This window comes from Brachionichthys hirsutus, chromosome 9 (genome assembly GCF_040956055.1).
Source record: "Brachionichthys hirsutus isolate HB-005 chromosome 9, CSIRO-AGI_Bhir_v1, whole genome shotgun sequence".
Classification (NCBI taxonomy): Eukaryota; Metazoa; Chordata; class Actinopteri; order Lophiiformes; family Brachionichthyidae; genus Brachionichthys; species Brachionichthys hirsutus.
The window spans coordinates 3,875,851-3,888,111 of record NC_090905.1 but is presented as its reverse complement, the minus strand read 5'-3'; the positions used below and the strand labels follow the sequence as shown (position 1 = coordinate 3,888,111).

The 12,261-nt window shown below is 44.3% G+C and overlaps 1 protein-coding gene across 2 annotated transcripts in view; it reads right to left on the bottom strand.

The window, feature by feature from the left end:
* Positions 1-2,745: 2,745 nt before the first annotated feature.
* Positions 2,746-12,261, bottom strand: part of rabgap1l (RAB GTPase activating protein 1-like) — a 61,732-nt gene continuing 52,216 nt past the window's right edge. The window contains exons 15-21 of one of the 2 annotated variants that reach the window (XM_068743046.1): positions 8,517-8,609; positions 6,709-6,819; positions 6,474-6,578; positions 6,119-6,202; positions 5,791-5,862; positions 5,487-5,687; positions 2,746-5,393 (exon numbers count right to left, since the gene is read on the bottom strand). In XM_068743046.1, coding sequence (XP_068599147.1) covers positions 5,238-5,393; positions 5,487-5,687; positions 5,791-5,862; positions 6,119-6,202; positions 6,474-6,578; positions 6,709-6,819; positions 8,517-8,609 — 822 coding nt within the window. In that variant the 3' untranslated portion in view covers positions 2,746-5,237. Of the gene's footprint in view, positions 5,688-5,790; positions 5,863-6,118; positions 6,203-6,473; positions 6,579-6,708; positions 6,820-8,516; positions 8,610-12,261 lie in introns of both variants that reach the window. The other variant, XM_068743045.1, reaches the window with a different exon arrangement.

The window sequence follows — 12,261 nt, the reverse complement described above, 5'->3', positions numbered from 1 at the left end:
GGTCACTACGAAGCACACGTTAAGATTAGAACCATATCCCACTCAGCTATTCCCGCCTAACAGCAAATCCTGTCTCACCCCGTTACATTTGGCCCCTCTCCCCCTAAAAAAACACCTTCCAAAGGTTTTTTTTATATAATATGATTCTGTGCCAAAAATAACGTGTACAAGCAAGCAGCTCTGGTGACAGGGAGACATTTGATCATTGGATGCACTAATTAAAGCTTGTTTACAGTCTGTGTGAGGCAGCAGATCCACCGGGACATGTCGTGTAGCTCACCAGCCGGCATCACTGATCAGACGAATGCCTTCCTGTCACTTGTGTGACGTGGATTTTTCTGCAGCCACGTTGCTGCCCTTGTACTGCAGCCACTTGCACCAATCATCCATATTTAGTGACTCTCAAAATGCAGAAACTCAGTATTTTATCACAAAATAAATCATTTTCAAAATCATGCACTTTTTTTTCTGTTTTGACATCCACAATCAATGCGTTATTATTATTATTGGGTGGTGCAGTGTTATAGCATTGTTACCACAGTGTAACTCCACTATGTGGAGTTCGCATGTTTTACTCCTGTTTGCTGGTGGCGTCGTGGTTGATCTCGGCGAACTCAACAATTGATTTGATTAATTTAATTGACCTTCCAAAGGCTTTTAATCTTGTAATTAGCTCATAGAGTCCAGTCACGTTTTGTGATGTCCAGCTATGAAGGGCGCTGTAATGTGTGGTGAGGAATTAACTGAACAAACTTGAAGATCAGTTTCAGTTCAAGTTTCTTATAGGAAAAACAGAAAACAAGATGTCTGCTGAATCCTCCCATTACCTCCCTTGATATTCCTGCTAGGCGCATGTTTGTTGCTTGCGGTCATAAACAGGTATCGACCATGATGACACACCGGGCGTTTTGAGATGAGTCACAGGTCGCCGAGGAACAAATCACAACACCTAACAGCTATTTATTTTCAGGTGAAACACAAATATAATTTACTGTCTCATCACACCTGGGGAGTTTAAGTTTACACCCACAAGCTGAAAATCAGTTGGTGGTTTCATACAAATACAATTTACTGCAAGTCATAACAGATTAGAGGACTAAAAATATGAAAATGATTTCACCAAAAACACGAGTAATCAAACAGGATTATCACCTCAAGTTCAGCACCTTCACTACAAAACGAGATATGGTTGTCATCGTCAGACGTTGTGAGACTGACCGGACTGAAACTGCGGGGCTGCATCCGAAAAAACAGGCAGCAAAGCAAACACACATGTCGTGTGTGTGTGTACTCATCATAGCTCAGGGATAATTCAGTTCATTGTTAGAAATCAGAAGAAATACGGGTCAATGACGCCATCAGAAATGACTAAAACTCAGTGAATGAATTGAACACAATCTGGATTATAATCTCAAAATAATGTCTGGATCTCAAAAATAGATTTTTTTAATTTAACTAGGTAAGTTAATGGAGAATTCATTCTCTTTTTCAATAATGACCTGGGCCTAAGGGTGCATGTTTTTTTTGTGTGTGTGGGAGGAACCCGGAGAACCTGGAGAGAACCCACGCAGACCCAGGGGAGAACATGCAAAGGCCGCAAAGTCGGATTTGAACCTGCAACCTCCTTGCTTTGAGGCAACGGTGCTAACTGCCAAGTCATAACCAGTGTGTTTTCAAGATATTTTTTTGCTTTCTCTACACGTTTAAATAACAAAGGAATATAGAATATAACCCTCTAGCAAAAGCATATGAACACACACACACACACACACACACACAGGAAGCAAGCTTCTTATCCGACGGCTGGTATCGTCATTAACTGATGAACACATTCTGGTATTAAAGGCTGCTGAGTGACACTTACTGTGTGTATTCCTTCAGTTGGAGGATGAACATGCTCGAAGGCCTCAGGAGAACGAACCAAGCTTCAGCCACAAGTCTAGAGCGTCCTCTGGTGGATGTTGAGAGCAGGACAGGAGAATTATTGCATTACTATTACTCCTTAGATGACAAACAGTGGGGTTATTAATGGTTGCTTACTCTTTACAGTGATCTTCATACAAATGTAGAAGGAGCCTGAATAGGTCTCGAGTGTGTTCAGAAGGTGTGTGTGTGTGTGTTTGTGCATTAATGCACGACTGTACCGGTAAGTGTGTGTGTGTATTTCAGGGTGTCTCAGCATTGTGTCTTTGTACATCAACCACTATCGTTTGCGCAGTGAGGGATGATTAACTCTGACCTCCCGTCTAAACCTTCTAATAAATTAATGCAATGATTCAAACTGCGTACTTTTTTGCATACCATAACGTTTCCAATGATCAAAATGAATTAGTCCATTTGAAAACATTTAAGGCTTTTATAATTTGTCCATCAATAAAAATGTCACTTTTTAAAATTTATATTTTTGTAACTGAAGCTTTGGCAGACGTGACAGGTGATTTCTTCAAGTTTATATTTTGTAATTGCTAAATAATTTTTTTGTTTTTGTTTTTTAAAAATGTATTGATCAGCCCCTGATCTGAACTCTGTTTTTACCATTAAATTTGATGTAATGGGTTCTTCTGTATGAAGTCCAGACAGAAGCCTGTGGTGTTTGTGCTGTCAGTCATATTATTATTTTTATATACTGCTTGTTCTGCAGATTTCACTGTTTTAGAGTTCTTATTCAGATCCTGGAGGATGATTTTGGTTCACTGAATAATTAGTTAATTTTCTGCAGTTCAGTAAAAGGTCAAAGTGCACAAATGAACAGGAAGAACGGTAATTTATTAAATTACATCATACAGTTACTGTACAGCGAGCAGCGTTGTAGTCGAACCAGCAGAGGAGCGGTCAGGACTGCGGCGTTACAGCTACCTGTAACTAGTAAACACACCTCTGATTCGCCCTCTGCTCACTGACGTGACCTGCTAATGGCAAATACATTGGGTGCTTCCTCTCTGCAACAATTAGCAAATAAAAATAATGTTCTGTAATAAGGAAAACTTCTGAACAAACACAATTTCAAATAGTGTCAAAACGTGGCTCTAGTGCACAAGAAGGAGGAGCTTTCCTCAATATGGCCAAACGTTGAAACCGTTTCATGGTGTAAACCAACAAAATGATGCAAGATCGTGAGGGAGGAATGTCAAGGAAATGCAAAAGGAAGTAAGTGACATTCAGCTAGTCCACTTCCTGTTTCTCCCTTTCATTGATGCATTTTGTCTGGACGGGCTGCTGTGCTGTGGTTTTACTGGGAGGCTCCTGACAGACATAAAGGAAACAGACTTCTGAAAGTAATACTCAGCAGAGTTGTGATGACGTCGCTGTCGGTGAGGCTGCTTCAAATCATTGCAGCACGGAGGAAGACCACTGTGGACGGAGCAGAGGGGAGGCCTCTTATGGCACAGCTAGACGCTCTCCCACAGCGTTCCCGTCACCAGTCAATAACAAAACCAAAAAAAAAGGCAGCCGCGTGAAGAAGAAAACATTTTTACACAAACTTGGATTAAAGTGCAAAACACACAAATCCAACACACATCCAGTCACAAACTATTACAAATGGGCTCGGCCTGAGTCCAAAGGGCGATTTCAGGCACGTCCAGAGGGAGAATAGGGCGGGACATTTGGCACAGACGCGGCAGCTTCATTCACGTTAAAGTAAAACACTCTGTGTTTTTTTTTATTGTCGCTTTTATCAATCCTCCTTGAGTCCATACGTCAGTGGACGGGATTATCACAATTACTGGTCATTTATGTATTGGTTTATTTGTTTTTGCTTGAAAGCAGCTCCATTTAGCTTCACCTTGAAGGTTCTTTTACATGAAACACTGGCTGCTGTTCGTCTGACGTTCCTCTGCTAAACGTGTCAGAAGTTGGTTGTGAATTCTAACTTCTTACAGATAAATATTCATTGATCTAAATTCCTACTCTTATATCATTCTAAGATGATTAAGTAACAATTATTAATTTGACAAAGGTCTAAGAATACGTTCATACAGATATGCTGGAGGCTTAAAGGTCTGTGTGGGAACAATGGGGGAAATGATACAACAGAATCTTTCATATTAATGATGTGCTTGATGTGTAGACTTAATATTTCATGCAGAGACAGATACAGTCAGTTTCTCTTTTATTCCTGCGGTGAAATATCAAGATGTTTTTTTTTCTCTGTAAATAAACTGATTTTAGAAAACGGCTTCTTCTAAAAGAGTTTACACAAACCTGAAAACGAACAACAACGACTGGTGACACCCAGCGCAACTTAAAAGAACAGGGACCGGGATTTAAAAACTAACGGAGAGGGAAACTATCCAAACTGCGCAGAGAGTGATGGATGGATTTTTGAAATCTGTGTGCAGCGACACAAAACATAAAAGTGCCAATAATAGATTTACTGGCATGAGTTTGAACTGGGATTAAAAAAAAGCAATTAAAATCTGAGGTTACAGACCTCGTGTCGGTGAATAAACAGGAGGAGCATTATTAATCGTCACTTTTGTTCTTTAGAGTTTGGACTTGACCTGATCGATCTCACACACTTACAAAGAGAGGACATTCAAATTCCAACAGTAAAAACATAACATAACCAAAAAAACACAGAACATTTCCTTGTGTTTTTTTCTTCTGTTAAAGAACTGTACAAGAGTATTACAAAAAAAAAAATCAATAATTAGTTATACATATTTATATGACAACAATTGTTTAACGTTATATTACTATAAAGAAATACAACTTGTTGTGTTGTTCTAGTTTTGGACTCTGAATGCAGTATTCCTTTTTCACATGTTAATGTAGACGTACGCAGTGAACTTACAATATCGCTACAGCTTAAGTTGTCTCACTAGAATTGAAACTATGGATAGATGGTGAGACTGAAAGCAGGTTTGAATCTCAGCAAAAACTCTATAAAGCCGCAATAGCAAAGTTTGGCCACGCGGGGGAGCTAAATTGTGCACCTACATGAGGGGATGCCTTTGTCAGCTTTCATAACAAGGAGCCTTAACAACAAACAGCATCGGAAAGGACCGCCGAGTTTCACGCCACACTGACGTTTTACGATCACCTGTCTCATCGCCAGGTGGGTGGTCCCCTCCCCCGCCCGTTTCTTCTTTCATCTCGACAGCAGTCAGAGAGGCTGGCGAGTTCTCCGTGGCCACCATCGAAAAACAAACAAACAAAAAGGAATACTGCATTTCTCCACTGCTTGTTTCCTGAACTCGTGTTCCTCGGCTCTCGTGTGCATCCTGCGGAGGCGTCTAGGCAGGGCCCTCCTTTGGAGACGACGGGGTCTGGGACGTGGAGCTGGAGGAAGAGGAGGCGGAACTCTTCAGGGAGCCCAGAGTCTTGCTGAGCCAGGAGTTCTTGGCCGCCTGGATCTCGTTCATCAACACCCCCCTCTGGTGCTCGAGCTCCTGCAGTGACGAGAGGAGCAACGAGGAGGAAAGCGTTTGTTCTCTCATTAGCTGGTTTGTCACGTGACCGTGAAGCTGCCCCGGCCTCCTCACCTGGATGCGGCACTTGGCCTCCACCAGCTGCAGTTTGGTCTGCGCCAGCTCCAGCTCCAGCTGCCGGAGCTGCTCCTTCAGTCCATCCTTCTCCTCGTCCAGCGGCTCGTTGGATGTCCTGTCCTTTCTGGGGGACGACTCCTGGAGGGAGCCCAGGGTGCTGAACAGGTCTCTGCAGCGCTCACAGCCCGTGACTTTAGTCTGGACGGGCAAGAGAAACAGGCGTCCGTTAGCGGAGACGGAGGGCGACAACACGAGCGCATGTAGAAACGGTCCATCTGCAGCGGTTGTGCATTTATATCACCCTGACGATGTCCAGCTCCTCTTTCGTCGCCGCCTGTTGTTTTTCCAGCCTGGTGCTCAGCTGGGAGCAGATCTGAAACGCGGAGAGGAAGTCGGGTTATATAAGAGAAGTAAAAGACAAGAGATGCAGAGACAGCATTTAGAACTTCAGGAAAACCTAAATGACCGGCGTGAGCTTTGTGTTTTTGTGTCGTCTGTAACAGCGAATCATGTTGAAAAAAATTATATACGTTTTAAATTGGGAGTTATATTTAACGTGCTAATCAATGAAATGACATGAATTCAAGGAATATGAACAGAAAAAGGAAAGAGAAATAAGGATGTCTGACCTGTTTGTATTCAGCGATGATCGCCGTGGTTTTCTTGATCTCCAGCTCGGCTTTTTCCAGCTCCCTCCTGAAAACCTCCTTCAGCTGAAAGACACCAGAGGACAAAAACATCAAATCTATTTTATAACGAGATAGTGACTTATGGAATTTATAAATGACCTGCTGCTGATGACATCACATTTTTTTGGCCACTGAAAATGGCCAAAAATCTGCGCCTCAGATTTAAGTAACAAAAGAGACACATAACCTGTTGCTTCATAAAAAGCTGGTAAAATTATTTTTTCTTTAATAACAAGTATCCACAATCAGATGCTTCACCTTCAGCAGGAGAGGGGAAGTGGAGGTGAAACTCTACCTGAGCTGTCTCCTCCTCCTGCTGTCTCTTCTCCTCCTCCGTCTCCACCAGACGTTGCTTGGTGCTCAGCAGCTCTTTGTTCAAAACGTCCGTTTTGTCTTCCGCCTGAGGACAAACACGACCACAGAGAACCTGCATATTAAAGCCTCCGCTTTCACACACACACACACACGAACCAACGCTGGCACACAGCCTAGCGAGTTTCAGACCGGAGCCGTGGCCGTGCCGTTCTCACCTGGTCCAGATCGTTCCGGAGGGCGATCTTACTGGTGACCAGCTCGTGGGCCAAGTCGTCATTTTCTTGTTCCAGGCGCATACTGGCTTCCTGGAGACGCCGATTCTCCCTCTGGATAAACACACACACACACACACACACACACACGCTTGATTAAAATGATGACAGGAATATCCAAATGCTAATATTTAGCGTCTGATAATGTTTGTTTGATGCATTAGAGGAGGAGCTTTTGGTCTAATCAAATCCCTCATTCCGATCTGCTCCCTTTTAGGCATAGCTAAATGTCTTATAACCAACAAGCTTTCCTCTGCGCGCGCGCACGCACACACACACACAGCCATCGTCATCTTAATGTCCTCAGTGCAGACACTTAGTGGAGTCTCATGACTGCTGCCTGTAAACAGCCTCACATGACGGTTAACAGCATCACCTGATCTGAAATCTCTTTAAAACAATTTAATCTCCTGCTCCTAATCTGCTTCATTGGTTCAAACATGGACGTATGTGAACAGAACCTACAGTTAGATTATGACAATAGGACAATACCCCTCACATAATAATGCCCGCTATACAAATACACATGCGGCTGATCATCCATCGACATAGGTGCGGACTCTGTCCCATGTTCGGGACCGTTTGTGTGCTGCTAGTTTTACTGAACTACTTCCTGCGAGCAGAGCAGTGTCTCAGGAGGCGGATCTTTCAGAACACACAACACAACATGCATCGAGGTTTAAGATCAGTTAAAGCCCCCAACCCTAGGAAAGCCCCCAGATGCCTCACTGTAAAGTGTCCGCAGGAGTAGAGGCAGCTTACCGTGCTGCAGTCCGGTCACAAAGGCTTCAAGTGTCTGCAGCAGCACGGACCAAACATGAACACATGATCCTGACAGGACTTTCCCTTCGGCAGATGACGCTCGCCAGCCTGGCTCTTTTCCCTTTTTACCAATGCTTTTTATTCCACAGCATAATAAAGAGCGAAAGCAGCTCAAAAAAACATGAGAGCTGAATTACAGGAGACGCAGAACAACCGACGTCACATTTGATACCGATTTACATGCAGCAGTATTCCTGTTTGTCTTTTTATTGTAAGACAGGATGCCCAGCGGTTACAGACGCGTCAGAGCCAGCATCTTGTCTATAATACAAGTCCTTCCTTCCTTCCCTCCAGAACCGGCAGCTTCTGATCGGCTGTGTATAATAAAAATATCTCTACTGGTAGGTTCTCCCTTTACAAAAGTCTTCCTGGTTGGAGTGAAATGAATTTTTTAATATAAAGATTTCTCCATCTCTTGTCTTTGTTAATATTTAACTCCTTCCTTTTCGACTTCTACTGACCAGACCGCTCGAGGCACACCGATATGTTCAGCTAAGACAAGGACGGAAAAAGAATGAAATCCTGCTCGGAAAGAGCAAATTAAAGAAAGAGATGCTGCTTCTCCGTCTTTAAATATCTGCCCTTCCTCTTCAGCTTTTACCTTCTGGAGGTAACGTCACTGTCGGCAGCAAGAATCCTCTGACGCAGCCACAAAAACACATGCTAGAGACTAACAATCAAAGCCTGTCCTGTGTGAACAGTCGCCTTTCAAGTCGGAACAGCGTCACAAACACCAATTATTATATTCAAAAGGAGATGATTTAATCTTAGAAACATTAATACACATTATCTGCTTCAGTGACGTCACCACACGGGAGGGGGGGATGGGCTCATTTCATGCATTTCTCCAACATATCAGCATGAATATAACAATGTAAAAGTATGAAATAAAACAAAAATAAATAGAGTGTGTGGGTTTCTTATCTTACCTGATATCGGTCAATAGGATCCTCCTGTTGCAGCTGACCCTCTCTCAGGGTCTGATATTCCTTCTCAAACTTCTTTAGCTTTTTAGTCGGCACCTGAAAACATCAGAAAGGTCGAAGCCATTATTTAATAAAGCTGAACTGACACACCAGCCGAGGCCAAGCTCTTCTGAGAGGGGGTGGGGGGCAAAGTTGCAGACATGCATTTTAAAAACACAACATGAGGGATTATCGCTAAGGCAAAATGAAACTTGAATCTCCCGACTACGTCGTTCCAGCGTTCGCAGGCGCAGCACAAAGCCGAGACGTCAGACGTCTGCTGCAGCTAGGAGTGCTAGCATCCATTCAGCACTCAGATGTGAACACAAAGTCAGAACTTTCTATTTTACCGTCTAACCCATGTACGTTTATGACCCGTGTCTCTACCTGTGTTCTTTTCACACACTGTATGACATGAAAATACAGGAGCTCCACGCAGCACAGGCAGTAAAATGAGGCACTATTTGGCACATCTGGCTATAAAGCAGCCCATCATAAATTCTTTACAGACAGCAGAAACATTCTATTTACACAACAAGCATTTCATTTCCTCCCGAGGTGTGAGACAACGGAATCGGCTGTCTGACCTAAAAGCAATCAAGATTGAACTCTCCCTCGCTGCACTCAGTTTCAGTCAGAAAGCTACAGGCGGCCCACAAACAGGAACTAAATAATGAAAGTGGTTGACGTACAGTTGTGCGCCGACTTCCTCCTGATCTATCTGTCGTGTACGTATGAAACAGCAGATGGAAGACCAAACTCAAAACGCATCATTTCTCATGCGGGCAGAAAGCGCAACGAGACAGAACGGCGAGCGCAGAAGCGTTCATGAGTTAATTGGGTACGTGTGGGATCACCGTTCAGAAGGAACAGGCTGTACAGTCATCCGATAGGAAATATTTCAGATCACTGCTTTAAGCTTTATGTCAGCGTCATCTTTTCTGCTTCATCGGTCTGCTCGTTTTAATTTCACTGGTTTGTACAGTAAAAATAATTGGATAACAGCTGTGGCTGTTCTGAAACATTAAACAGAGAACATCCTGGATCGAGGGATGCATTTTACCTCGCGGAGGCGGGACACTGAGCTGGCTGTTCACTGCCTACTGAGGGAGTCGCAACCTGTTCTCCTCACTGACCTGCGGGTCAACGCCTGACCCAGGAACCGCTGAAGTGAATGAACGTGACCATGTAATCTCATTGTGCTGTTATCTGTGTGGGCAGCTTCATCCCTGCAGGCGCCGACTCCTTATGGATGCCGTGAGATCTGTGAATAAATCCAATCATTTAACTCACTAAAGTTTTTCCTACTTTCTTGTCGGTCAATGTGATGAAAGTGACATGTTTTAGTTGATATTTATAAAGTAAGAATATTATTATTATCATGTCATGTTTTTAGAGAATACCTAAAAAAGCAGCTTGATTTTATTTGGCCTCTGTTGTTAACACCTGCGAAGACGCTGGACTTTCTGACATGATTTGAACGCACCAGCCTTTCCGAACCACCTGTGGGTGCGTGTTGACGACCGTGCGCCCGGATCAGCCCTACGTTGATGTGCAACAACAATAACTGAATGCACAGGAGACGTAGGGGGGGAGAGATATTGACGCGTCTCCTGAGGTTTGGGCCGCCTCCAGATTTTCCGTGGTGATTTTGAGAGTCAAACACGCCCTCAAACCCGCCGCTGCTTTCGCATCCTCGCAGATGCTCCTCTAATGCCTGCAAACATTTTCCTGCAGCGTCTATTCCACCGACTTGAGACATTTGTCATATTTTCCAAGCTTCCTGTATGTGATGCGATGGGGGTTGATACGCAATTCCGTAGGTTCATAAAAACAGAATGTTAAAGTTTAGAGACGCTAAAGCGGCTCTTCCTCAGTGTGGTATCAAAGATACAGATCAGAGTCATTCTTTTTAACACAACAACACGTTTATATTTTACACCATGAGCCAGTGAAATCCACAGAGTTCTCTTTAGGTTACTCATTAAACCAGAATTCATTGATTATATTCTCCAACACCCTTAACACACACACAAGCCCGGCAGCATGGCTCCGTGATGAGTTGTAATGCAACGCTGGCTTTGGTAGAGCGACGGCCGTGACGCAAGCATGCAGAGATGTCGCAGCTCCAATCACACAAATTCCTCAACCCCATGACCTCCGAAAAAATATTTTGTGTTCCTCTGAATCCGCTGTTTCTGCTGTCATTCCAGTTCCGGTGAAAACCATTAGATACAATAAGTAGAGAAACGAGCTACAACGTTCCGTCGTCGCTTCACTCAGGATTAATGGAACGCTCAGGCTTCACGTAGCTCCTTACATCGATGTCGTGTTTCTATCACGGTGCTAGAATAATTTATAGGCAATACAATTATCAGAATATCAATCCCTCTAAAAAACGCAGACATTTTTCAAACTAAATTACACAGTGATATCCCTGAACTATCCGGAGCAAGGGAGGGAAGGAGCCTGCTCTGCCGAGGACGTACGACAAGCATCAGGGCTCAAACTTTGTGCATCGTCTTTGCTTGCGTTTCAAAAACATCCAGAGAAATATTCGCGATTGGTTAGAGGACAAAAAAGGCAGGTAAGGTGACCAGAGATGCTCAGAGCCTGAGCCCACTCTTAGATTCCGACGTCTGTCCCTGAAGCAGAAAATGGAACTGGTCACACACTTCTGAGCCCAGATCACACACACACACTGTAGTGTTGTAGTCTCACGCCCCGGTAGGTACCCTGCTTCCAGAAAGACTCTGTGTGAATGAGTGTGTGGAGGGTGACCTCCACTCACGTCAGGTGGAAGTCCGGGAGTTGGAATATTAAAATGAGGACATAACCAAATAGGCATCTCAGGAAAAACTAGGACATGGAACACACGCACACACACACACACACACACACAAGGTCTCCATTGACTCCAGATTAAGATGAGTAACTGAATTAAATTCTCAGCCACAAACTGGAGCGACTGATAAAGCTCCGTGAGCTAAAACATCAGAAGCTACTTGAGTAGGAACACACACACACACGCACACACACACACACACACACGCCCAGCAGGGAAAACGGGCTGGAAGACTGAGTAGAAGGAAGAAGAAGAAATCCATTAAAAGAAAGAAAGGGGAGGCTCAACCTACCACAGGTCTGGGAGTTCTGAGAGGTCTCGAGTGGGCGACCAAGCAAGCCAAGGTGTCCTCCTCCCCCGGCCGCTCTACCACATGAGCATCGTAAGCAACCATGATGGACACCTCCTGCATCATCTTGACTCCTCTTTGCTCCCAGGAGCGAGGAGGAAGACAGGATGAAGAAGAAGAGAAGTGGTCGAGAAGCTAAAAAGGCAGCTGCAGCGGACAGGTTTTGTTTCTCCCTGAGAACGGAGAAGGCGACTGGCTGCTTTCAAGAGTCCCTCGGGATCCGGGCCCCGCCCACTGAGAGGAGGGGCGAGCAGCACAACACACCTGTTTGTTTCTCTCTCTCTCTCGCTGTAATGCTAGAAGTGTGTGACAAAGGATGGTGAGTTTGCTTTTTCTTCCTCTCCACTAAGCACCTACTTCCTGTACTCCTCTTATCACCCCCCCCTCTGCTGTTTCTTGCTGCCGGTGAATGTGAACGTGCCAGCCAGCTTGCACATCTACACTATGTGACTGTGCTTGAGGTTGAGAGAGACAGGAAGGAAGCTGTCGGATCAACGACTGTCATTTGCTGCTGC